This window comes from Coregonus clupeaformis, chromosome 32 (assembly GCF_020615455.1).
Source record: "Coregonus clupeaformis isolate EN_2021a chromosome 32, ASM2061545v1, whole genome shotgun sequence".
Taxonomy (NCBI): Eukaryota; Metazoa; Chordata; class Actinopteri; order Salmoniformes; family Salmonidae; genus Coregonus; species Coregonus clupeaformis.
In genome coordinates, this window is record NC_059223.1 from 6777294 (window position 1) to 6805211 (window position 27918).

Consider the following 27918-nt stretch of genomic DNA (forward strand, 5'->3'; position numbering starts at 1 on the left):
TGCCATTGCTGCGACGACGTCACAGCACCAACTTGCGGCAGAATTGAGTGGGAAAAGTCGCTAAATACTATCAAAACTATAGAAACCCTTGGTGTCAAAACTCCCCAAAAGGCAGCTGGAAAACTAGCTAAATATAGCGACAAAATTGCTAAATTGGCAACACTGGCTGCAGTACATGGTAACTTTTAAATGCTCCCAACCAGGGTTGGGTTCAATTCCATATCAATTCCAATCAATTCAGAAAGTACACCAAATTCCAATTCCAAATGTTCCTCATTGAAAAACATTGAAGGGAATGGGAATTGGAATGCTAGTGTACTTCCTGGATTGACTGTGATTGAAATTAAATTGCCCCCTGCTCCCAACTGTATGGCATGACAATGATCGAAGAGTTGGCTACAGCACTCCTAAGGTGGAGGCTATGGGAGAGGTGGACTTGAACAAAACTTGACTGTCTTCTATAATACTAACTTGTCCTATTCCCTCCCTGTCCTGTCCCCGTCCCTTCCTCAGCTGCGTCTCCTGTGTGTGGCCACCCAGCATGGTGATGCGGAGAGTGTAAGTTACCTCCTCCATGAGGCCCGTGTGCCCCTGCCCCTGGAGCCATCGGAGGGAAACCCCGCCGTCCTTGCTGCCCACTATGGACATGTCAGCCTGGTCAGAGAGCTGCTCGACTCAGTACCAGGTGACAATGTTGTGCGTGCATGTGAGATATTTTCCACCTGTGTGTAGTTGTAGTAGTTAATAGATAGTAACAGATTGCATGAATTGTTTTGAAAGTGGGTGGGTGGGTGGGGGGTCTGTCTGTGTGTGTGTGTGTGTGTGTGTGTGTTAGTCATAGTTAATAGATGATAAACAGATTGCATGTCTCTCTCAGGTCCGTGTGTCCACAGAGATCTGCTGAACTGGATGTTGGTGTCGGCGTGCCAACAGGGTCACCTGGAGGTGGTTAGAATGTTGGTGCAGGGTTACCATGCTGACGCTGAGGACTGTGCCATCCACAACGAGGAGTTTGCTGTCATCACGGGGCTGCCTCTCTATGCTGCTGCACGCGCAGGTAGACTGCAAGACACACACAGTACACATGTACTGTACGTATGCACACATGTACTGTACATATGCACACATACGCCACACATACACACACACACACACAAAGGCACACAGTCCACAAATACCTCACACATAAGCCACACACACACACGCCTCACACAAAAGTAGAGAAGTATAGAAGCTTGCACTATAAGATGCTTTTACACGTATGTTACTTCTCACGTTATTAGATATTACTGCACTGTTGGAGCTAGGAACACCAGCATTTCGCTACACCCGCAATAACATCTGCTAAATATGTGTATGCAACCAATAGAATTTGATTAGATTTTATGTACGCTTACATATTAGCCACTTTGGAACAAATGTTAGACTTAGACATTCATTCCTACTGTGGTGTGTTGTCAGGCTGACAACAGCAGACGGGGATTTCCTCCTACTCTGCTCTGTGTCTCGGATTCCACCTCCGATCCAACTCACTTCCTTATTCTGGTCATTAAGATCTAGGATCAGCTTCCCCTCCCCCAATCATACGCTTAACCATTAGAGGGGAAAATGCTAAACTGACCCAAAATCAGTGTCTATGAGCAACTTCACCCTACTCCGGGCCTATTGATGGAGAGCTGAGGAACACTTCCTGTTATCTTAGACCAGGGGTCTGTTCAGGAGGAGCAACATTACAGAACATCCAGATATCTAACTGTGTTGTGTCTAGGTAATGAGGACATAGCTAGTTTCCTGCTGCAGAATGGTGCTGGGTTCTCCTCCTACACCCTGATGGATTATCCTGCCTTCAGCAGACTGCTCCTTGAACAACGACTGGTAGAAGAAGCAGACACACACACAGGACCAGCAGGAGAAAAGGTGATTGAGGGGAATTGTGTGTGTATCTGTATTTATGTGTGTGTGTCTCTCTCTCTCTCTGTGAATGTGTTATGCTTTCCCCAGTGCGTCGGTCAGGTCAGACGCTGTCTGTGTGTTGTGCACTATGAAAATGTCAGCCAACATGTTGTGTTTTCTCACTCCCCCTCTAGCTACTATGTGGCCGTTGGTCAGGTCTGAAGCTGCCGTGGTTGGAGCTGGACTGGTTCATGGACGTGTCGTCCCGTATCTCCCACCTGGACCTGTCCTGTAACAGCCTCAGCACCCTGCCCTCCGTGGTTCCCTGGGGGCTCATACAGCTCCAGACCCTAGACCTCTCCAACAACCTGTTCAAAGAGCTGCCCACAGCACAAAGCTCACAGGAGATCATCTGCTCAAGGTGCTGCTCCACACACAACATTCACAGATGAGTTGTAGATGTTTAGGTGCAGATGCACACACACACACACACACACACACACACACACACACACACACACACACACACACACACACACACTAGGGCTGGGCGGTAAAATTATATCTAGATTTTTTTCACATTTATGGATGATTCACGATATCTCCATTTAAAAAAATTGTTTCTCTAAATAAGCTTTGTTGTACAATTTAAAGGTCAAATATACTGCAGTCAGCAATAATCTAATGAATTCAGGGCTTGTGAAGTTATACCTAGGCTAAATATAAGCCTTCAACCATAAGACCCACTAATAATTAAATTATTTTATCAATATAGTTTTACCTGCTTTATTGCAATAATCACTGATCTGGCTTTCAAGTCTGTCTATGGAAATGCACTTTTTGTTACAAATGTAACCAGAACCCATGCATAATGCACATTCACTAATAATGGCTAACTTCTTGTAGCAGGCATTATAGAAAAGCCCACATGCTAGTGAGTAGCCATCTAATATTTACATTTCAAGTTTAGCCAACTTGGATCTATTTGCTAGTTATGAACACACCCTTCTGTCCGTCTCCAATTGTTTGAACAGTATGCTAGCCTGTCCACTTTGTTTAGATGTTAAAATCAAATGGCCTACCTTATTTCTCAGAGTGAGAACGAGTTGCCAATTCCTTATATAATTGTATACTCATTGCACATTTATAAAACACAGACTAGACAGCTAGTTTAAGTCTTTGGCTAAAATGCTGCTAACGGTACCGCATTAATTTTCCAGAATCAATGTTCATTGTTACTCCCGTTGTAGTGGTGTCTGCTCTGCATGAAATTTGAGTAGTTGAGACATAAAAAGGGTATCGTTGGAAAGGTTAACTTCTCTATTACAGTAAAGTCATGTATCCCAATGTGTTCCTAGCACCCACACACGCACTAACCCACACACACACAACCCCCTTGTGGGAACACAACATTCATTCCCATTCAAAATACAATTTTTCCCTAACCCAAAACCTAACCCTAACCATAGCTCCTAAACCTAATTCTAACCCCAACACTAATTCTAAACGTAACCTTAAACTCCCTAGAAATATCATTTGACTAACAAAATGCCCCCAGTTAGTCAACTTTTTTGTTAGTTTACTATTCTTGTCGGGACTTCTAGGCTAGTAAACACGTCCACTGCAGTGTGTACAGTGTACACAAACATATGCACTGAGTATACCAAACATTAGAAACACCTTCCTAATATTGAGTTGCACCCTCCCTTTTGCCCTCAGAACAGCCTCAATTTGTCGGGGCATGGACTCTACAAGGTGTCATGTTGACTCCAATGCTTCCCACAGTTGTGTCAAGTTGGCTAGATGTCCTTTGGGTGATGGACCATTCTTGATACACACAGGAAACTGTTGAGCATGAAAACCCAGCAGCGTTGCAGTTCTTGACACACTTAAAAGCGGTGCGCCTGGCACCTACTACCATACCCCGTTCAAAGGCACTTACATGTTTTGTCTTGCTCATTCACCCTCTGAATGGCACACATACGCAATCCATGTCTCAATTGTCTCAAGGCTTAAATATCCTTCTTTAACCTGTCTCCTCCCCTACACTGAATTGAGGTAGATTTAACAAGTGACATCAATAAGGGACCATAGCTTTCACCTGGTCAGTCTATGTCATGTAGAGAGTTCTTAATGTTTTGTCCACTCAGTGAATCTACTCTCTGTAGCTGTTCTGCAGATCTCCGTTGTATTGTTAGCCTCACCACCTCACCTAATCCTGACCCTGTTGTGTGTGTGTGTGTATGTATGTGTGTGTGTATGTGTGTGTGTTGTTCTCTGCTACTGTCCTACTGTAGACTTCGCCAGGTGAATCTGTCTCAGAATGAGTTGACCAGCCTGCCGTCCGGACTGCTCCATCTCACCAGAGTCCAAAAGCTCTCCGCTGTTAAGAACAAGCTCACCTCCCTATTTGACATTCCTAATGGTATGATCCACCGCAAGTCAGTGTGGTCTTTGCTCTTTGCCCAAAATGTATTATATTTTTAATGATCTCCAATTGTTTCTCTGCTGTTTATTTTCTCTTTATTTGTTCATGTGAAGCACATTGTATTGCTACCTTGTACAAAATGTTTTATAGAAATGTTATAGATTGACCCTCTTCTGCTCTCTCCTCAGGTACTAACTGGATAGGTCTGCGTAAGCTGGAGGAGCTGGATGTGTCTGATAACTGTCTGACCAGTCTTCCTTCTGCTGTTCTGCACTCTTTCAAATCCCTTACGTCCCTCAAAGTCTGCCGGAACAGACTCACCAGCTTCCCTGACCCCTGGGCCTGCCCTCTGGTAGGCAGACACTACACTAGACATTATGGCCTGGTTCCATTTGGACCCCTAGCACCTTACTTTAGATCCTACCCTGTTTAGTGTTCGTCTCATAGATATAGAACTAGTTGTATCTCTATGGTTCCCCTGGTAGGAACAAACTAGGGCCTGGTTCCTTTTGGACCCCTAGCACCTTCCTGTATCTCCTTTTAAATGTTCAGTTCTGAAAGGACTGGATAGGTGAAATAAATATGGTGGAAACTCCATTGGAGAGCTGGGTAGAACCATCACACTAGTTGCTTACGCCTATCCAGCCCTTTTAGATTTGTGACCGTTGTTGGGGTAGAGGTAAGAAGGTATTAGGTATTGAAATGGAAAGTGGCCATGTCTTTTAAATTATACAGACTCCTCTCAGGGAAGCTTCACTACCTCCTTTGCCTACTTGCATTCAGAGAACTTGAGTGATGGTTTTGAAACATCTTCTGGATGATGGGAGTCATTGATTTCCCCCTCTGTAGAAGCACTGTCGAGCCTCATCCAACGCCATCGAGAGTCTTCCCAATACCATCTCCATCTTCTGGAGAACTCAGCTGCAGGAGGTGGATTTCTCGGACAACGTCATCAAGGAGCTGCCCTCCTATATATTCGAGCTGGAGGTAAGGATGGGTAGCCCTGGTAGGGTTTGGCCTAAGCTTCAGCTCAGTGGGCTAACAGTGTTTTGAGTTGCACTTGTCATTCAGGTTCAATACTTGGGCAGTCTGAGCTGTACATATCACAGGTTCAATACCTGGGCTATTATGTGTAGCTCAAAACCCTGTTAGCCCACTGAGCTAAAGCCTAGGCCTAAGTACCTTAACACTGGGAGCATAGTTTCCTAAATGGTGGTTCATGGCTGATTCCGTTTGCGCCTGGCTAGAAACATTGGATTTGTTGACTTGATGGGTCTAACCTGAATAAACCTCCCTAAACCTCCATAAGCTTTACTGTATTTATAAGAATATAATATGCCATTTAGCAGACGCTTTTATCCATACATACATTTTTACGTATGGGTGGTCCCGGGATCGAACCCACTACCCTGGTGTTACAAGCGCCATGCTCTACCAATTGAGCTACAGAGGACCACCAATACGTAAAAATGGGCGACCCGACCAAATTCACATAGAAATGTGCGTTATAGATCTGTCACTCATTGAAAGCAAGTCTAAGAAGCAGTAGATCAGTTCTATGTACGCTATTTCTATGCTTTCCGTTTAGTTTTTGTATCTTTTCCTTTCGGTTTTGTACACCAGCTTTAAACAGTTGAAAATACAATATTTTGGGTTATTGAAAATATATTTCACAGCGGTTTAGATGGTACAATGATTCTATACACTAATTGTTGGATTGTTTTGTCACATAAACTGAAATTACGCAAACTATTAGAATTTCTGCGACCAGGAAATGGCGGCGCGATTTCTGCATATTGAACCTTTAAGTAACCACTCACAAGATGTGAGGATTTCTGTATTAAACCTGTAGTTTTCCCAATGACCTCAAGGTGGCACTGCTGTACTACTCTGCAGTCAGTGAACCCCTACTGAAACAAAGATTCAGCTTTAGGATGATGAGTCATGGTACGCTTGATAAGGTTTTAAAGATATTAGCATAACAGTAATGATGAATGGAAATTTATGTTAAGCGTTTGTTTATTTTAGGCTCCTGAATTCCGAGGAGAACAATGGAATGTTTAATTTACCTCAGGAATGCTATGGGCTTTATGAAGCAATTTTCCAAATGTTTGTAAAGGAATGAGTACTGCAAGATTGTGGATTTCATTACCTCTCAATCTTTCTAAACATGTGTGGCAGAAGAGGAAGAGAAAGAGTGAGGAATAGAATAGAGGAAGAGAAACAGAAGATTGAGAGAATGACGGCAACAGTAGACAGGGTGGCGCAGTGGTCTAAGGCACTGCATCGCAGTGCTAGCTGTGCCACTAGAGATCCTGGTTCGAATCCAGGCTCTGTCGTAGCCGGCCGCGACCGGGAGACCCATGGGGCGGTCCACAATTGGGCCCAGCGTCGTCCAGGGTAGGGGAGGGAATGGCCGGCAGGGATGTAGCTCAGTTGGTAGAGAATGGCGTTTGCAACGCCAGGGTTGTGGGTTCGATTCCCACGGGGGACCAGTATGAAAATTAAAAAATAATGTATGCACTCACTAACTGTAAGTCGCTCTGGATAAGAGCGTCTGCTAAATGACTAAAATGTAATGTAAAATGTAAACAGGGACACTAGATGTGAGTTAAGTTATCATCACCACAGGCCATGCTTTGGTGACACTGTCTCTTTCTCTCTCTCTCCCTCCCTCCCCCTTTCTCTCCCTTTCTTTCTCTCTCTCCCGCTCACTCTCTTTATCAGGCCCTGGTCTCTCTCAGACTGTGTAAGAATCAGATCTCCACTCTCCCGGCACCCAACAAGTGGAAATGCTCTCTGCTCAGAACCCTTGACCTCTCCAGGAACCAGCTGGGCAAGTAGGTGAAAGGTCATAGGTTATACATCTTACCACTCACACTTACGACCCGTCCAGAAACAACTACTAGCCCCTAGACATCTGAAGGTGCTACATAGTGAGTCCAAGGAGAGTACACTAGACCTGGTCTCTCTCTATATCTCTCTCTGGTATAAGCAGTATGTTAGAAGCTCCACCTTTCCCTTTGACACGCTAGGTCAGAGTTTCACCTTATTGCTTAAACCATTCCAGTTCTTCAGATCTCCAAGTGTCAAGGGGCTAGGAGTTGTTTCTGGACATGGCCTTAACCTCTTACTCTTCATGTCTTCCACTCACTTCAAGGCCTGGTTCCATGTTTAACTCTAGCTTCCTCCTTACCCTGGTCCTTACCTTTTTGGTGTTAGTAACTTTGGGTACTATAGATTAGTGAAAGTAATATGGTAGAAGCACTTATTCAGGGACACTTTACTACCTTCACCTGTCATTTGATATTGTAGAATACAGAAGGGGTAGGACTTGGGGGAAGGGGCAAATGACCGTATGGAACCTGGGGCTGTATGCATCAAGATCTAGGATCAGGTCCCGCCCTTTCCTTATTCAGGCCCCTAATCTTATTCATTATAATCTAAAAGGAAAAACTGATCCTAGATCAGCACTTTTCAACCGACATGGTAAACAATAGACAATACAACCAAGAATGCATGAATGTGATGGAAGTTGGAACCGCTTTGTTTCAGGCCTGAGGAGGGACCCAAAACCAGGAAGCTGGCCTTCCTGACCACATGGCACCGAAGAGACCCTGACCCAGGTACTGGTTCTGCACTCATGTGGACTGGCGCTGTTGACTGTAGTGTGACTTTAGTGGACTGTCATGGACTGGACTTTTTGAACTTGACTGAATTGGACTGAACCATAGTGGTCTGTACTGATCTATAGTGGTTTGTAATGAACTGTAGTGAACTTGACTGGACTGGACTGATCTAAAGTGGTCTGTAACAGACTATTACAGCCAGGACTGGACTGGACTAGACTGGACTGGACTGGACTGGGACTGTGGCAGAATAATTCCTTTGTTGGTTGTCTGTTCAGATTCTCAGTCTGCCGGTTGTGGCCTGGACAGAGTTTAATAAGCAGCGATGCTGGCCACTGGTCACATTTGGGTCCTAAGCCCCTGCTCATGTGGTTTGGAACCCCCTCTATTTCACCCTGTCATAGGAGAAAAATGCCTCTCATCATGGTCATCTGGACCACACAGACTCTTAAGCCAGTCGTGCTCTCTCTCTCCCTCCATATCTCTCTCTTTTCTCTCCCTCTCTCTTCCTCCATCTCTCTCTCTTTTCTCTCCCTCTCTCTCCCTCCATATCTCTCTCTTTTCTCTCTCTCTCTCTCCCTCCATATCTCTCTCTTTTCTCTTTTCTCTCTCTCTCCCTCCATATCTCTCTCTTTTCTCTCCCTCTCTCTTCCTCCATCTCTCTCTTTTCTCTCCCTCTCTCTCCCTCCATATCTCTCTCTTTTCTCTCCCTCTCTCTTCCTCCATCTCTCTCTCTTTTCTCTCCCTCTCTCTTCCTCCATATCTCTCTATTTTCTCTCTCTCTCTCTCTTCCTCCATCTCTCTCTTTCTCTCTCCCCCCTTCACTGACTGCTCCAGCAATTAGTAACCCCATACTGTACATCCTGATCCTGCAGTGACTGCTGATGGTCTTTGACCGTGTGTGTGTGTGTGTGTGTGTGTGTGTGTGTGTGTGTGCCTTTCCCTGCTTGTCAGTATGCCCAATCGAGTTTCCAGTAATTTTGCGGGATACGTTGGAAGTGCTTCCTTGAACGACAACCAGCTGGAGTGTGTGCCCCAGTCCGTGTGTGGCCTGAGAAACCTCACGGAGCTCTACCTCTCCAAGTAAGTGCCACAAGGCTCATCACACTAGCCTCCTTTCCTTGTCTCCTTTCCTTGTTTCCTCTCTTATCGATCTCACTCAGCTCTTTCACCACATTATTTCTCTAGTTAAGTCCATAGACTGACTATACTTTTCTTGTCTCCTCATCTACTTTCCTCACCAAGCTCTTCCATCCCAATTTAAATGCCCTAGGCTTGGTCCCAATCGCCTTAGCTCGCTCTTCTTTCCTTGTCCCCTTCCTCCATAACTTCCTCATACTGAGGTGGAACACAACAGCTGAAAACTAGCCTTGTGGTCTCAGATGTATTTGTGCTGTCTTGCCAAATCTTATTGTCACCAACCTAGCTGAAAACCTATAAGGTAGTCATCTGTCCATTCCTGTCATCACACAGTTGTAATAACAAAGGGAAGGAGACAAGGAATGGAAGCATTTTAGAGTATTGGTACGCAGCCCCACTCTCTGACTGTCCTGTCCAGTCCTTACTGTTGTGAACTGGTTTGGAGGCAGCTGTTGCCTGCTGTTCTGGCTGTGGGTCAGCAGGGTCACTGTTCTCTGTCTACTTCTCACAGTCTACCAGACTGCAGGCTCCAACAGGAATACATGGGCTTTGTCCCAAACTGCACCCTATTCTACATAGTGCACTACTTTTGACCAGAGACCTGGTGTCCCCATGGGCCCTGGACAAAAGTAGTGCACCTATATAGGCTGGTTGTTGCCCAGAGTGTGATCTAGAGGTTTAGCTGGAGATCAACAGCTTCCTCAATGTTATCATCTTTCCCACTCAGACTTTGTTTTGTTGTTATCCAGTCCTGTGTAATAACGGTCATTGTAGTCCTGGCTAGGCTAGTGAATGGAGTTAGTTCTCATCTCATCCATAGCAAAAAGGCTACGGTCTCACCTTAGGAGTTATACAATAAGGTTGGTTTCCCGGGCACAGATTATGCCTAGTCAGTCCTCCAGATTTAATCTGTGTCCAGGAAACAGGCCCATTATTCCATTCTCTATGTTCACTTATTCACATAGCAACAGGACATGTTGTGGATGAGAAACACTTTGTCCCATTAGCATTCCCCTATATGTTTTCAGAGATCATATGATGGAAACACGTGACATTAACATTCACCCATCAAAGTGGTCCTCCAGTTCCTTTCCCTCTCTCCCCTGATCTGAGAACAGTAACCCAGGTATCCTGTATGTATAGTACTTAACTCCATCTCTCTCTCTACTAATCTGAGAACAGTAACCCAGGTATCCTGTATGTATAGTACCTAACTCCATCACTCTCTCCCCTGATCTGAGAACAGTAACCCAGGTATCCTGTATGTATAGTACCTAACTCCATCTCTCTCTCCCTGATCTGAGAACAGTAATCCAGGTATTCGAGAGCTTCCAGCTGAGTTGGGGCAGCTCTCTAACCTGTGGCAGTTGGACATTGAGGACCTCAACATCACTAATGTTCCCCAGGACATCAGGAAAGAAGGTATGGTACCACCACACAGTGTGTAAAGTGTGTTTTGTGTGTGTGTGTGTGTGTGTGTGTGTACATATCTGTGTGTATTAAACATATATCACATCTATCACTTTCAGGTCCAGCATCAGTGTTGTCCTTTCTCCGAGCCCACCTACGGAAGGCGGAGCCCTGTAAGCTGCTGAAACTGCTTGTGATTGGTCCTCCTCGGCAGGGGAAAGACGGCCCTCCTGGAGGTGTTACAGACGGGCAGGACCTCCCTTTCTCCCCTGCAGAACGAAACATCAGCACAGCTACTTGGGAACTGGACAGACCCAATGGTGTTAAAGCTAGCGTAAGAGAACACACACAAACATACAGAATTCACACACGCACGCGCACACATACACACGCAGCACGCCCAAGGTGCTTCCACCAAGTATTAACTCTTTGGTGTGAAGACATACACAATCAATACATATTTTATTTGTTATTAATTAGAAACATTTTCTTTCATTTTTCTTTCACTTTGAAAATGTAGAGAGTAGATTGGTAGGACAAAAATCTATTTGAGTCCATTATAAGATAACATTTGAAGGAAGCTAAATCAAATATGAAAAGTTTGCAATGCACACTGTTCTTCTGTTATTGCTCCCATGTCTTCCTATAACATGTTTTACTTCCAGAAAAGAGATCTGTATGAACTCATTATGCATTGGTTTAAAACAACATTACTTTTTATTATGTATTTCCATGAGAGCCTGGGCGCCAGTCTGTTTTTAGTCTGGGCACCAGTCTGTTTTTGAGCCTGGGCGCCAGTCTGTTTTGAGCCTGGGCGCCAGTCTGTTTTGAGCCTGGGCGCCAGTCTGTTTTGAGCCTGGGCGCCAGTCTGTTTTGAGCCTGGGCGCCAGTCTGTTTTGAGCCTGGAATGGTTACTATGATTACATCATGTTACAATTTATCAAAGTAACACAAAGGCAGTCATGTTGACCCATTCCTAATCTCGGAAACCCAGAACTAAAATCTTGCTTAATTGCGTCAGATGCTCGATTAGGATACCATTTATTATACGTAGTCGGTCAACGAGAGATTAACCCATTCGTAATTCCTAATCTTGACACAATAATACAACATATCTCATCCTGTATAGACGTAGGGGTGGAATTGAGGGAATTGCGTTTACAAAGTAAAACAAATTTGATATTTTGGTATTTTAGTAGACGCTCTCTGTCAGTGCATTCAGCTAAGGTAGGTTTTGACAGTGGTATAATTCTGTCACGTAGTAATTGTTTTTGAGTGATTTTTTTTTTTCTTCTTCTTTTAATTCCACCACCGTAACAGACGGACTCTGTGGCGTTCAACGTGTGGGACATCGGCGGTCCGGCCAACATGTCCACGGTCAACCAGTGTTTCTTCACGGACAAGGCCCTGTACGTAGTCATCTGGAACCTAGCTCTGGGAGAGGAGGCTGTAGCCAATCTGCAGTCCTGGCTGCTTAACATTGAGGTGAGACAGAAAACATGTTAGTCGGACTAGTGCCATTTAGTTTCTTCTTTTTATTAAAGAAATACATTTGAAAAAAATGAATGAGATAGTTGGAAATAGAGGGAGAGCCAGGCTAGTGGGAGAACAGTAGGAGTGAACCCCGGTCTCCGGTGGGGAGCAGTATATTGGACTGACTGGGAACATAACCGCTAGCCCAGAGGCTCTGCATGACTGCCATGTATTTTCAATTAGTATTTTTTAAATATCCCTAAATGATTTGACCTGAATTGACTCCCCTATCTTTTCATGACTACAACATCTGTCTGTCAATATTCTATACAAATAATGCATTTTATTTTATAAATTGAATTTTTTGCATCCAAGGTGTTATACAACAATGGTAAAAATTATCTGAGAGAATAAAAGAGCCTCACTCTAATTATTTCAAGTGACTCTGACAGGTGTCAGTGTTTTTAACTACAAAGGTCATGTCTATTTCCACTGTGGGAAGGAACGGTCAGGTCACAGGACGTGGATGAGTTGTCCTGTTTGACCACAATGACCTTTGGGAGTCAAAATGTCAAACCTGTTGTAGTAAAACATCAAGAAAACTGACCACTGTCCTCATTCTCCACCTTTATGCCCTAAGTTTGCACTTCCCTTCATGAATTTAAAAGAAAGGGCTGGTGTAGGAAATATAGTGGAAACTCGCTTACACAATCCAATGAATCCACAGAAGAATTGATTTAGATAAACGATCACATGTTAAAATACTTTAATACTGATAAAAACCTTTCTAGTAAGTCACTGTGCTGTATTTATTCGGATGAATATAGCGCCACCTACTGGCTGAGAAGGAGATCAGGGTGAAGTACTTCGGTACAGAATTGGGATGCAGGGTCAGAGCAGGTCTTTGTGGTCATACCCTACAGTGCCTTCAGAAAGTATTCAAACCCCTTGATTTATTCCACATTTTGTTGTGTTACAGCCTGAATTCCAAATGGGTAAAAAAATGTTTTTAAATCACCCATCTAACACACAATACCCCATAATGACAACGTGAAAACATGTTTTTCAATTTTGTTTTTGCAAATTCATTGAAAATGAAATACAGAAATATCTAATTTACATAAGTATTCACACCCCCTTTGCTATGACACTCCAAATTAAGCTCAGATGCATCCAATTTCCTTTGATCATCGTTAAGATGTCACTACAACTTGATTTGTATTCAGGCTGTACCACAACAAAATGTGGAATAAGTCTGTATGAATACTTTCTGAAGGAACTGTATAGGACTTCTGAACTTGACCTTTGACCTGCAGGCGCGTGCCCCTAACTCTGCGGTGGTGGTGGTGGGTACCCACCTGGACCTGATCGACACCAAGTTCCGTACAGAGCGGGTGGCCACACTGAGGGCCTACATCCTGGCACTCAGCAGGTCTCCATCAGGCGCCAGGGCCAGTGGCTACCCAGACATCACCTGGAAACACCTGCAGTGAGTCATACACAGAGACCGTAGGGGACACACACACACAGTCACACACACACACACACAGTCACGTTACCACACACACACACACACACACACACAGTCACGTTACCACACACAGTCAGGCGCACACACACAGTTTTGATTTCCTCAACCCTTGGCATGAAAGTGTGTTAATATGACTCTGTATGTGGTGTGTGTGTGTGTGTGTGTGTGTGTGTTCAGTGAGGTATCGTGTAAGACCCAGGAGGGTCTGGATGGTCTGAGGAGGTTGATCTTCCAGGTGGCCTGCTACATGAAGGACAACAGCAGTAGTTCAGCTAGCGGACACAAGCTGGTGGGCAGACTGGTAAGTGTGTGTGTGTTTCTGTGTGTGCATGCATGCTTGCTTGTGTATAAAGCTCTTGTGTGGGTAACCCCAGACTCAGAATTCAAATGCGTTATGAACCCTCTATAACCCTTCATAGATCCCAAAGAGCTACCTGACGCTGCAACAAGCGGTGCTAGGTGAGCGGGGGCGGCGGGACGCAGAAGACGAGGTCCAGTACCTGACAGACGCACAGCTGGACCTCGTCATAGAGCAGAACCCAGGAAGTGACATCAGAGACTACGAGGACCTGCAGACCGGTACCAAACCCCTCTCCTTTTTAGCCATTATTTATTTATCGACCTTATTTCATTAAAGGCCCATTGCAGGCAAAAACGTGATTTTCCTGTGTGTTATATATATTTCCACACTATGAGGTTGGAATAATACAGTGAAATTGTGAAAAATATGAAAATGCACTTTTAGTATAAGAGCTGAAATGTCAGACTGTTTTGGTAGGATGGAGTTTGGGCCTTCCTTGGAGACGTCACCATGCAGTTAATAGACCAACAAGAAAGAGTTCCAAACCTCTCTGCCAATAACAGCACATTTTCAGTTTTCCCCTCCCCCACTCAGACCACTCCCAGGCAGTCCTAGCAAAATTCTTGCTTGAGAAATTGCCCTTTGCTAAGAAGCTGTTTTTCTTTCTTTTTGACCATTTTAATTTAAAACAATCACAGTAAGGTATTAAAGGGAAAACTCCACCCAAAAACTATCTTCTGGTATTTGTTTCTTTAGTCCATTGTTGGATATTGTCCCAAAATGTTTTGCATGTCAACAATCAAGTTTTCAAGATATCTAACTTTAAAAATGCATATACAGCCGGTATGATGCTGTATATCTGTATTTTGAAAGTATATATCTTGAAAACTTGATTGCTGACATGCAAAACATTTCAACAATGGACTAGTGAAACAAATACCAAAAGATAGTTTTTGGTTGGAATTTTCCTTTAATTGTTACCCAGAAATTATTTGAGATTGAGATAAAAAACTGCTGCGTTGGTACTTTTTTAAAAGCATTTTAATATTGCATGAATCGATTCAATGGTTTTATACACAGTTACACATACTCTCTTCAAGTTGGCTTTCTCATCCTTTTACATATTGTGTAGACCAGGGGCCACTAACCTTGGTCCTCCTGGAGAAGTACAACAACTAACCCTCCGTAGACACTCTTATCCAGTGCATACATTTTCATACTTTTTCCCCCACGTACTGGTCTCCCGTGGGAATCGAACCCACAACCCTGGCGTTGCAAGCGCCATGCTCTACCAACTGAGCCACACAGGACCATAGTATATCATATACCGCATTTTCCAGACTATTATATTCCATTTTTCCTGATGAACATATTCCTCTTCATTATCCCGACCTCCATCTTGTTTTATTTCTGTTTTATTGTGCTGCTGATCTTGATTGCTGCATTGATGGGAAAGAGCAGACAAAGGTATTTCACTGTACTTGTGCACATGACAGTAAAAACTTGAAACTTGATCTCGTCCCTCTCTCCAGCCATAAGCTTCCTGATCGAGACAGGCACCCTCCTCCACTTCCCAGACACCAGTCACGGCCTGTGTACCCTCTACTTCCTCTGTCCCGTGTGGCTGTCGGAGTGTCTGGAGCGGATCATCCACCTGAAGAGCTCCCGATCGGTGGCCTGGAGCACGGGTGATCCGAGCGGAGGACCTCCGCATGCTCCTGGTGGGAACGGGCTTCACCCAGCAGACGGAGGAGCAGTACTTCCAGTTTCTGGCCAAGTTTGAGATTGCTCTGCCTGTGGCCAGCGATAGGTATGGACGGGCGGTTCTCCAAGCTGGGCCCTGGGCCATGTTCAGCAGAGCACAACATTGTGGACCATTCAGATAGAAATGTCTTATTTAGAACAAGCCTGCCTCTCTGATTTGTAGAATAAGGAATCTAGTCAGGTCTATTCGTGACATTTCTATCTGCAACATTCCACTAAGTTTGCCTACTGAACATGGCCCCAGCTACATGGAGACTGATTCTCAGATATGATGTGCACTATCGTGCTGACCTGAACTGTTCAGGCTCATGTTCTTTTCACAATGCACTTTGTGGCACGGCTTAGCTCTCTGAAAGCAAACAGAACTGACCCTCTCATATATCTGCCCCACCTCGTTCCCCTTATGGACATCCATAACTTCTAACCCTACCTCTGTCCTGCTCCTCCTATACCGTTACCTGATCCCCCACCACCTGTCTCTTAAAGCAGCTATGGACATTCATGGTTTCCTTATTCCTCTTCCCTACATTTAACTCTACCTTTTCTCCCCTATAGTTACCTCCTCCCCCACCTCCTTCCTCCTAAACCTGCTATGGACATCCACGGCTTCCGCCAAGAGACCGCCAACACCATCCAGCGGCTCTTCAAGATGAGCTTCGTGCCGGCGGGATTCTGGGAACGTTTCATCGCCCGCATGCTCATCAGCCTCACAGAGATGGACCTCCAGGTAACAGGGTTTCCCACCCACACCTGCATTGGCAGTTTAACAGGGTTTACTGGTGACACCCGCAGGGGCATTGAAAAGGCTGTATAGAAGTCTGTAAAACTCGTGACGTGTCAGATGCCATTTATGTAAAGAAATGGAGCATATTCACTGAGTATACAGCATATGTAATTATGCTCTTCAATAAAACACATTTGAAACCTACACTATATTCAATACGTTTTGTAAGATTATGGTGGGGGGTTGGGTTGGGAGCAAAAGACAGAATGCAAGACAATTGTATCTGTTGTGCTCACAGGCTTGTACCTATTCTTAAAACTCTTCCTTTCTGTGTTGTCCTAGTCCTGTGAGCCTAAGAGGGAATGCTAAGTGTTCTCTCTGTGTTGTCCTAGTCCTGTGAGCCTAAGAGGAATGCTAAGAGTTCTCTCTGTGTTGTCCTAGTCCTTTGAGCCTAAGAAGAATGCTAAGAGCGAACGGAGGAGGACCACGGTGATCTACAATTTTGCGGGGACAGGCAGCCAACAGAGGAACCGCTGTAGCACCTTCAGAGTCCGCCGCAGTAAGACCATCTACTGGAGAGAGGGACTACTGGTCACCTTCGACGGAGGGTATCTAAGGTGAGGGATTAAGGGTCGGGTACATTGGGGTAACTTACTTGAAATGCATGCGTGTAACTCGAATGTTCGAGCAAATCTCCCATTGACTCCCATGCATAATGTTTGAGTTAGGATTTGGCTAACCTCGTCCCCAGGCTATTGCGCACAGCACATATAAGCCTGGGATTTCAACCATTCAAAGTTGGCCTTAGTGGGAGTGACCATAGAATTATATGGCAGAGACCTACTGAGTAAAGTATTTGTCATCCTATCATTTTAACAAATCACACAACTGCGAGCCGTGGGGAGGGTTAGGAGGAAGGTGTTGTGGGAGATGATTGGTTTGTAAATTAAGCCGATTAAGCCAATACCTATGTGGCGGGAGTTTCTCCCGGTCTTTCTGTATTGGCTAATGAAACCAAGTTTGACGCGTTGGTCCAACACTCTTCGCGCATTTGGGCGGAAGTGTCTGGGAGCGAGATTAGATATGGCCCAATGTTAGGTAAATAAATACTGTATGCCTTACTGTGTAGCACATTTTCACAAACACATGCTCTACAACAAGGTGTTGATTTCGCTGACATCATCCGTCAGGAAGAGTGCCAAACCCCGGCTAAACGCTAAATGAGCAGACCTAATTAATCAAACCCAGAGCCGGCTCAGCATTGCATACAGGGCTAATTAGCCAGGCACTTATTGATAGGTCTTAAAAATGCACATGTACTGTTATTATGTGCTTCATTGTGTAATTATTAGAGAACAAGTTTAAAAGTGCTACATAAAACGACTTAACATTTGCCGGTATATTTCCTAAAACACAGTGTGTGCATCTTTCTCTTAACTTACAGCATATTGAGATACTTTCTCTAATGAAACATGCTGATAATAGATTATAACCATTACACCTAATGTGTACCTAATGAAATCTCTTCAAAAGTGCACATGTACATCTGAGTGTTGTCAGTGGGCTCTAAGGCTCTTAGTTAGCACATACAGTACCTTCAGCAGAGGGACGCTTTCAAAGAACCTTTAGAGAACAAAAGAACCTTTAGAGAACAAAGAACCTTTAGAGAACAAAGAACCTTTAGAGAACAAAGAACCTTTAGAGAACAAAGAACCTTTAGAAAACACATCTGGGAACATAGAGTGTGGGGACTCAACTCCTTTCCTCTGTTGCATTTTTTGTGCTAAAATGTTTATTATTTTGTTATCAATGTAATTGTTTAAGTTGTTGCGTTTTGAGGTCACTAAGGACCTGTTTCCTGGGCACAGATTAAAGGGGAAGTTCAGTATTTTACCATTTAATGTCGAAGTATCTTCACCCTGAAAGTAGTTTAGAAGCCAGGATGTAATCAATGGTCCAGTTTAAACCGCCACCACAAACTTCAGCTAACTTTAGCCAGCGTTAGCTGGCCCATAATACTTTCAGAGTAGTCATCAAGTAGTACAATCCTGAACTTCCCCTTTAAGCCAACTCCTAGTCATCGACTAAAAAGCATAATGAGATTCTCCAAGTGATTTCTAGTCCAGGAATAGGCTTCTCTGGAGTCTGAGAAACCAGCCATACAGTAAGTCTGTTACAGTTGCACAGGATTTTATTTGAAGATCAACTTGAGGTCATCTGCAAACCTCAAGCCCTCTGTGAAATTTAATAGCAGACTGTGGGCAACATTTTCTTAGTGCAAAAGCATTGTGTAAAGTGCAAAAATGACCATAAACCTAATTATAATCTGGCAGCGTGATTTAATTTGAATATTTTCTTCACGAAAGTGCATTATAAAGATGTGACTTTATGTATTGCTCAGTTTACTAAACTAGTTAAATAATTGTCTCCTTTTATAATGCATATTGTTGAAGAAGAAATGTCAAATGAAATCACACTGCAACATTATAATGATGTTTACAGTATTTGTTGTACTTTGCACAATGCTTTAGCTCTATGAAAAGTGCTGCCTGTGTTCATCTGAAAGCACAGGTTGGGTGACAATGGTTGAGACGGAGCTGACCATTAACTTTCACCTCTCAGTTCAGATAGCAGAAAGGAGATGAGAGGTACACACTTTAGACTATTGACATGCACACTCTCCAACTTCCTCTCTCTCTCTCTCTCTCTCTCCCTCTCTCCTTCCCTCTCCGTCTCCCTCCCTCCCTTGGCAGTGTGGAATCGACTGATGTCAACTGGAAGAGGAAGAAAAGCGGAGGCATCAAGATCATTTGTCAATCAGAGACCAGGGATTTTTCAGCCATGGCCTTCGTTACGGATCACGTCAACTCCCTCATCGAACAGTGGTTCCCTGGTGAGGCTTCTCTCTCTCAATTCAATGAAATTCAAATGGCTTTATTGGCACGGGAAACATATGTTTACATTGCCAAAGCAAGTGAAATAGATAATAAACAAAATTGAAATAATCAGAAATGAACAGTGAACATTATACTCAAAGTTTCAAAGGAATGGAGACATTACTCTCTCTATCTCTCAGCATGACAGCCACAGTCTGTCATATTTCCTGCTGATGACTCATAAGTGTTGATGACTCATAAGTCATTATTCCACATCAAACTCCTGATGCTGCTTTTAGATCACCTGTCACAATACAGCACTTAGCCGACTGCTCAGCATGGTGGGTGTGTTGTGATCTGCGTATGTGCATGCGTTCATATTTGTGTTTTGGTTTCCCGCTCAGCTGGGGCCACTCATATGAAAACGTATGCACACATGACTGTAAATCGCTTTGGATAAAGGTATTGGATGACTAAGTGATTAACGTTGATTGGGGATTTATTTCACTCACATGCATGAGTCATTCAGAATGTCTATATTTACATGGGCCCAAGGCCCAGTCCTAACTGGTGATCCATACCTGTCAGATAAACCATGCAGTAATGTCAATGGGATTCACGCCCAGAAAGTTATGTCTCAAGTTAATTGGGATTCAGTCTGTTGGTGTGTCCCTGTCTCTGTGTGCACTCCTCCATATCCCCTTTCTTTTGATAAGATAATCAATTATTTTCCCTAAAGGGGAAGTTTGATTGCACCAATAGATACACCACCAGTAAATACACAGTACATACACAAAAAACAGCACCTCTTCAATGACTTCAGCTTCATGTCCTAGGCTGGAATCCGTGGCAGTCAAGATCGTTGGTCACCATTGACTGGTGTTCACACTTCATAATTACTTTATAATTATCAGCTAGCTATATGTGAATCGTAATAATCTAGCTAACCAGATGGATTTACAGGCAAAAATAACCTACAACTAATGTTATGCAAGGTATATGTAAATTCTTCGTGGGTAGCTAGCTGCCAATTCTTCATGGCTATCTACATAGCTAGCTAACAGTAGTAGCTAGCCAGTCAACGTTAGCCCTATTGCCTTACAATGGGCTTGCGATCTATCCACACTACAGTGGGTAGTGTAGGCAGGTAAACATGCCAAAATTAACACAGTATATATTTATTAATGTATCAAGATAAAATATTGAAGTCAGGCAACATATGAGATGTGAATGGGAAACATTTCATTCTGAAGTCGGAGTTTATTTTCTCTCGCTTCAGCTCAAATGATGTCCGCCATTGATTTCAAGAAATTGTGCGTCGATTATTTTACGTGCTTGCGTCATATTCCTGTGCATACTTTCCATTGAATCTTGCATCGATGCATGCTTAAAAATATGTACAAACAGAGTACGCATTCGAGAAGTGCCCTCCGTGCTCCGTTCCACATACTTTAATTTGGACTCATACTCTGACCCTCCCGTGCTCCAGCTTGCGTGCTCGGAGCACGGTAGTATGCATTTTGAGAACATTTTCTGTTAAAAAAGCCTCATAGCAGAAGGTAAAAAGGATCCATGGAAACGTTCCGTTTAAGGCAGAGATGATTAGAGATAACATGACACAGGGAGACTGATGAGAATCGGTTAAAACAGCAAGGAAAGTAGTGGAGTCGGGGCTTTGACGTTTGGCCTCTAGGGATGTTTGTAGTCCGGAGTGGGCTGCACTACCCCTAGACCAGACTCCACCAGACCATGTGTCTGACTTTCTGTCTCTCTCTGTGTCATTCTCCCCTCCTTTAGCACTGACGGCCAGTGAGAGTGATGGGACCCGGTTGATTGAGCAGTACTCCCCCTGTCCCCAGTGTTCCTCCATGAGCAGACAGAACCAGGGGCCTGGGAGTCTGGGAGAACCCCCAACCAAGGGGACTGCAGCTGGAAGAAGAGGAGGAGAAGGTAGGGTGGGCCAACTTCTAATGGAATGTCTAGGGGCTATTGCAAATGTTTAAGTAAACGCAATCAATGCAGACATTAAGCACTAAAACAATCATTTGCCCCTTTTACCTTAGTGAAAGCATACCCTTATAATGTATTATTACTTGTTATAAGCGTGCATGAGCCCCTATAATGTTTTATAAATCAACCTATAATATCGTTTTTTTGTACTGGGACTGCTGTTAAACAGTGTTTGCGCTCTGAAGTCCGCTTTATCTTTTGGTTCGATCATGGTAACCATGGTAACATTGCCGACCATCCCACCGCTAGGCAGAGAAAAGGTTGGTGGAAGAGGAGAGCACTTCTTCAACATGGAGGACTGTGTGATCGCTGCCATGGACCAGGACTACATAGTGTGTCCCCAGCACCCCGACCAGCCTGTCCCCCTTCAGGAGCTGGTCCCAGAGCTTTTCATGACCGACTTCCCCTCACGGTAACCTCTCACCTTTCACCCTGACCCTTGACCTCTAACCCCTGACCTGTTGACCTATTAGCGCTGCACAGCTGTCTTCTTCACATAGGATGAGGCTGAGGAAGGTGCTGCACAGATGGGCTAATCTTCTTCACATAGGGGTGAATCATATCTTCCACTTAAGTCACATTTTCACTTAGTCATGCATTGACGTCAATGGGAGACTAGTTTAAATGTGGATGCCAGACAATTTGTAGATCAGTCATTCTTTGCTAAGCTTTACTAGGGCCGATTCTCTCGAACATGCTGTCAAACTTGCTCCCACACACACACCCTCTGAACCTCAAACCTCTTATCCCTAAACTTTGACCCCTCATCTGTCACTTTTGACCCTTCACCTGTCACCGACACTCAGGCTGAGCTGGAGCTTTTGGTTATAACCGGGATAGATGGCTCTATTTAGTCATTAAGGACAACCAGAGATTGCCCTTGCACTGGGAGAAAACATTGTTTTGTTGATTGTTCCTTTGTTTCACTCACTTAACACTCCCATTACTGACTAAATGAAACCAGGCCATTCTCACAGCACAAAAACACAGGATGCATCCCAAATGGCATCCTATTCCCTATATGGTGCACTACTTTTGACCAGGACCCATAGTGCACTATGTAGAAAATAGGGTGTCATTTAGGACAGTCTTTCTTTTAGTCCTATCCCATTAGGTGTTGCGTAGTTGAACTCTGTCTCTGTCTGTCCCTGTCAGTCTGTCCATCTGTTTGCCTGTCTTCCCCCTCCCCTGTCTGTCCGTCTGTCAGGCAGGAGGTCTATGACTCCCACAGTCAGTGTGTGTGGATGTTATTGAGACCTCTGCTGAGACTAATGTAAACTTGGCTGATGTGTACTGTATTATTGTGTAATACAGGGCCTTGTGGTTTCCTCCTGTAGTATTGTGTAATGCAGGGCCTTGTGGTTTCCTCCTGTATTATTGTGTAATACAGGGCCTTGTGGTTTCCTCCTGTAGTATTGTGTAATACAGGGCCTTGTGGTATCCTCCTGTAGTATTGTGTAATACAGGGCCTTGTGGTTTCCTCCTGTAGTATTGTGTAATACAGGGCCTTGTGGTTTCCTCCTGTAGTATTGTGTAATACAGGGCCTTGTGGTGTCCTCCTGTAGTATTGTGTAATAAAGGGCCTTGTGGTGTCCTCCTGTAGTATTGTGCAGTACAGGGCCTTGTGGTGTCCTCCTGTAGTATTGTGTAATACAGGGCCTTGTGGTTTCCTGCTGTGTTGATAGGAGTCTCCTTAGGCTCCTCACTGACAGGACCTTGACATGTACAGTACGCAGGCATAGCTACTCTTGTACACACACACACACACACACACACAGCTCTCCAGGGGTTTGGCTGCGTAATGAGTTTCAGTTGATTTCTCACCAGTGACAGCATCAGTTGATGTATTGTTTACCCTTAAAGGTAACCACACACACACAGTGCTTGAGGGTTGATTACACAAGCATATCTCTGTGAAATATAACAGGCCGCTGTCGTATTTACTGTTCATGGGGCAACAATCACTCCCAAATATTTATGCTATCAAAGCAGCACAGTTTAGTGCTGCTCTAAGACAAGAGATATATTGACTAAATAATCACTTCCTCAAACACTGGTGCCACGAGTTGACATCAGCTAACGCCACAGCTATGTACATACACACACACACAGGAACGTGCAAGCGAGCGTGCACAAGAACATGGACACACAGAACATACACACACAGGAACGTGCAAGCAGCGTGCGGCATGGCAGAAAACACACACAGGAACGTGCAAGCGAGCGTGCACAAGAACATGGACACACAGAACATACACACACAGGAACGCGCTCTAACACTCTGCTGTGTGACTCTGCCGAAATGCAATTTAAAGCATGTGTGAGATTAAATTGACCCCGAATAATGTTTCCCAAGCCTTACAGCTCCAGGATGGATGGTCAACTCTGAGCAGTTTAGATTGGCAGCTGACCAAGGCTTTATGTTCTACGCTAATTTAAGTGGCCGTGCGGTTTGTTGACTTAGCTCTCTACATTAAAAGCTCACATGAAAGACTTGGGCTGGGTCTCAAATGGCACTCTATTCCCCTATGTAGTGCGCTACTTTTGACCGGGGCCCTGTCAAAAGTAGTGCGTTTCATAGGGAACAGAGTGCCATTTGAGACGGCAGCTTTGTGTTCATAATATGAAGAGGATGCTAATAAGGATTTAGGAATGTTGCTATGGCGACTATAGCTTCAGCCCTATAGCAGAATGCAATACATAGGATCCTTTGTTGGATATGTATGGTGCATGTGTTGGCGTCCACCAGGTAGAGTTGAGGTTGAGATCAGGGAGGTAGATGATTAATGTATGGTGCATGTGTTGACGTCCACCAGGTAGAGTTGAGGGTTGAGATCAGGGAGGTAGATGTATTAATGTGTGGTGCATGTGTTGGCGTCCACCAGGTAGAGTTGAGGTTGAGATCAGGGAGGTAGATGTGTTAATGTATGGTGCATGTGTTGACGTCCACCAGGTAGGGTTGAGGTTGAGATCAGGGAGGTAGATGTATTAATGTATGGTGCATGTGTTGACGTCCACCAGGTAGAGTTGAGGTTGGGATCAGGAGGTAGATGTATTAATGTATGGTGCATGTGTTGATGTCCACCAGGTAGAGTTGAGGTTGAGATCAGGGAGGTAGATGTATTAATGTATGGTGCATGTGTTGACGTCCACCAGGTAGAGTTGAGGTTGAGATCAGGGAGGTAGATGTATTAATGTATGGTGCATGTGTTGACGTCCACCAGGTAGAGTTGAGGTTGAGATCAGGGAGGTAGATGTATTAATGTATGGTGCATGTGTTGATGTCCACCAGGTAGAGTTGAGGTTGAGATCAAGGAGGTAGATGTATTAATGTATGGTGCATGTGTTGACGTCCACCAGGTAGAGTTGAGGTTGAGATCAGAGGTAGATGTATTAATGTATGGTGCATGTGTTGATGTCCACCAGGTAGAGTTGAGGTTGAGATCAGGGAGGTAGATGTATTAGTGTATGGTGCATGTGTTGGCGTCCACCAGGTAGAGTTGAGGTTGAGATCAGGGAGGTAGATGTATTAATGTATGGCACATGTGTTGACGTCCACCAGGTAGAGTTGAGGTTGGGATCAGGGAGGTAGATGTATTAATGTATGGTGCATGTGTTGACGTCCACCAGGTAGAGTTGAGGTTGGGATCAGGAGGTAGATGTATTAATGTATGGTGCATGTGTTGACGTCCACCAGGTAGAGTTGAGGTTGGGATCAGGGAGGTAGATGTATTAATGTATGGCGCATGTGTTGGGCGTCCACCAGGTAGAGTTGAGGTTGGGATCAGGGAGGTAGATGTATTAATGTATGGTGCATGTGTTGGCGTCCACCAGGTAGAGTTGAGGTTGAGATCAGGGAGGTAGATGTATTAATGTATGGCGCATGTGTTGGCGTCCACCAGGTAGAGTTGAGGTTGGGATCAGGGAGGTAGATGTATTAATGTATGGTGCATGTGTTGGCGTCCACCAGGTAGAGTTGAGGTTGGGATCAGGGAGGTAGATGTATTAATGTATGGTGCATGTGTTGGCGTCCACCAGGTAGGGTTGAGGTTGGGATCAGGGAGGTAGATGTATTAATGTATGGCGCATGTGTTGGCGTCCACCAGGTAGAGTTGAGGTTGAGATCAGGGAGGTAGATGTATTAATGTATGGTGCATGTGTTGGCGTCCACCAGGTAGAGTTGAGGTTGGGATCAGGGAGGTAGATGTATTAATGTATGGTGCATGTGTTGGCGTCCACCAGGTAGAGTTGAGGTTGAGATCAGGGAGGTAGATGTATTAATGTATGGTGCATGTGTTGACGTCCACCAGGTAGAGTTGAGAGTTGAGATCAGGGAGGTAGATGTATTAATGTATGGTGCATGTGTTGACGTCCACCAGGTAGGGTTGAGGTTGAGATCAGGGAGGTAGATGTATTAATGTATGGTGCATGTGTTGACGTCCACCAGGTAGAGTTGAGGTTGAGATCAGGGGAGGTAGCTGTAGCATGCTGAAAGATGGTGATTACATTAGTGATGGATAGTGAGGCTTTGTGGGTACTGTATGGGTATACATATTATAATGTAGTGTATGGGGTATACATAGTATAATGTACTAAATGGGGTATACATAGTCTAATGTACTAAATGGAGTATACATAGTCTAATGTGCGGTATGGTGTTCAAGTGTGCGTTTGTGTGTTATATTGGTTGTTTCTGTAGAAGAACCAGCTGGAGTGTGTTTATAATGTTTGTGTGTGTGTGTGTGTGTGTGTGTGTGTGTGTGTGTGTGTGTGTGTGTGTGTGTGTGTGTAGGTTGTTTCTAGAGAAGGCCCAGTTGGAGTGTGTTTATAATGTTTGTGTGTGTGTGTGTGTAGGTTGTTTCTAGAGAAGGCCCAGTTGGAGTGTAGTGAGGAGGAGAGTGATATCCTGGGCCAGGGGGGCAGTGGAGCTGTCATCTACAGAGCCTGTTACCGCGGCCAACCAGTCGCCATCAAACGCTTTCACTTCAAGAAGTGCAGGCAGCAGACCATCAGCAGTGATACAGGTAACACACACACAAACACACTCTATCAAAGGATCAGGTGCACACACAGACACACAAACTCCCTTGGAATCACACACACGTGCAAACAGTGAATACATACACACACACAGGTCTATTTTACGGGCTCCTAACCAATTGTGCTTATTGTGTGTGTTTTTCGCGTTATTTGTTACTTATTTTGTACATAATGTTTCTGCCACCGTCTCTTATGACCAAAAAGAGCTTCTGGATATCAGGACAGCGATTACTCACCTCGTACTGGACAAAGATTTTTTTCTTTAACGAGTCGGACGTGAAGGATTTACTTCAGACACCCGACAAGGCCCAAATCCCAGTCATTCGCAGGGGAAAGAGACAGAGATACCGGGGATGTAGGTCGGGGTGCCTTGTAAGGATCCGACGGCGAGTGTTAATCTGCCTCTACCATCAGTCCTATTAGCCAACGTACAATCATTGGATAACAAAATAGATGAGCTACGATCACAAATATCCTACCAACAGGACATAAAAAACTGTAATATCTTATGTTTCACCGAGTCGTGGCTGAACGACAACATAGATAACACACAGCTGGCGGGGTTTATGCTGCATTGGCAAGATAGAACAGCTGCCTCCGGTAAGACAAGGGGTGGTGGTCTGTGTATATTTGTAAACAACAGCTGGTGCATGAAAGCTAATATTAAGGAAGTCTCGAGGTTTTGCTCGCCTGAGGTAGAGTATCTCATGATAAGCTGTAGACCACACTATTTACCAAGAGAGTTTTCATCTATATTTTTCGTAGCTGTCTATTTACCACCACAAACCGATGCTGGCACTAAGACCGCACTCAATGAGCTGTATAAGGCCATAAGCAAACAGGAAAACGCTCATCCAGAGGCGGCGCTCCTAGTGGCCGGGGACTTTAATGCAGGGAAACTTAAATCCGTTTGACCTAATTTCTACCAGCATGTTAAATGTGCAACCAGAGTAAAAAAAACTCTAGACCACCTTTAATCCACGCACAGAGACGTGTACAAAGCTCTCCCTCGCCCTCCATTTGGCTAATCTGACCATAATTCTATCCTCCTGATTCCTGCTTACAAGCAAAAACTAAAGCAGGAAGCACCAGTGACTCGGTCAATAAAGAAGTGGTCAGATGAGGCAGATGCTAACCTATAGGACTGTTTTGCTAGCACAGACTGGAATATGTTCCGGGATTTTTCCGATGGCGTTGAGGAGTACAACACATCAGTCACTGGCTTCATCAATAAGTGCATCGATGACATTGTCCCCACAGTGACCGTACGTACATACCCCAACCAGGTATGGTTGTGGTCCTCTGTAGCTCAGTTGGTAGAGCATGTCGCTTGTAACGCCAAGGTAGTGGATTCGATCCCCGGGACCACCCATACACAAACACATTTTTATGCACGCATGACTGTAAGTCGCTTTGGATAAAAGCGTCTGCTAAATGGCAATTATTATTATTATTATTATTATTATTATTAGAAGCCATGGATTACAGACAACATCCGCACTGAGCTAAAGGGTAGAGCTGCCGCTTTCAAGGAGCGGGACTCTAACCCGGACGCTTATAAGAAATCCCGCTATGCCCTCTGACGAACCATCAAACAGGCAAAGCGTCAATACAGGACTAAGATTGAATCGTACTACATCGGCTCCGACGCTCAGGGGGCATTGTCATGCTGAAACAGGAAAGGGTCTTCCCCAAACTG

The 27918-nt window shown here is 44.4% G+C and overlaps 1 protein-coding gene across 1 annotated transcript in view; it reads left to right on the plus strand.

Moving 5' to 3' along the window:
* The first annotated feature begins 421 nt into the window (after positions 1-421).
* LOC123482410 (leucine-rich repeat serine/threonine-protein kinase 1-like) overlaps positions 422-27918 on the plus strand; it is a 58512-nt gene continuing 31015 nt past the window's right edge. Inside the window, exons 1-23 of the mRNA XM_045209960.1 lie at positions 422-430; positions 514-685; positions 878-1057; positions 1769-1875; positions 2088-2314; positions 4191-4318; positions 4510-4673; positions 5171-5308; positions 7049-7161; positions 10400-10512; positions 10620-10834; positions 11821-11985; positions 13290-13462; positions 13682-13805; positions 13924-14083; positions 15338-15477; positions 15551-15615; positions 16125-16296; positions 16735-16910; positions 19047-19186; positions 20967-21119; positions 21429-21591; positions 26034-26203. Of these exons, the coding sequence (XP_045065895.1) occupies positions 422-430; positions 514-685; positions 878-1057; positions 1769-1875; positions 2088-2314; positions 4191-4318; positions 4510-4673; positions 5171-5308; positions 7049-7161; positions 10400-10512; positions 10620-10834; positions 11821-11985; positions 13290-13462; positions 13682-13805; positions 13924-14083; positions 15338-15477; positions 15551-15615; positions 16125-16296; positions 16735-16910; positions 19047-19186; positions 20967-21119; positions 21429-21591; positions 26034-26203 (3367 nt within the window). The remainder of the gene's footprint in view (positions 431-513; positions 686-877; positions 1058-1768; positions 1876-2087; positions 2315-4190; positions 4319-4509; positions 4674-5170; positions 5309-7048; positions 7162-10399; positions 10513-10619; positions 10835-11820; positions 11986-13289; positions 13463-13681; positions 13806-13923; positions 14084-15337; positions 15478-15550; positions 15616-16124; positions 16297-16734; positions 16911-19046; positions 19187-20966; positions 21120-21428; positions 21592-26033; positions 26204-27918) is intronic.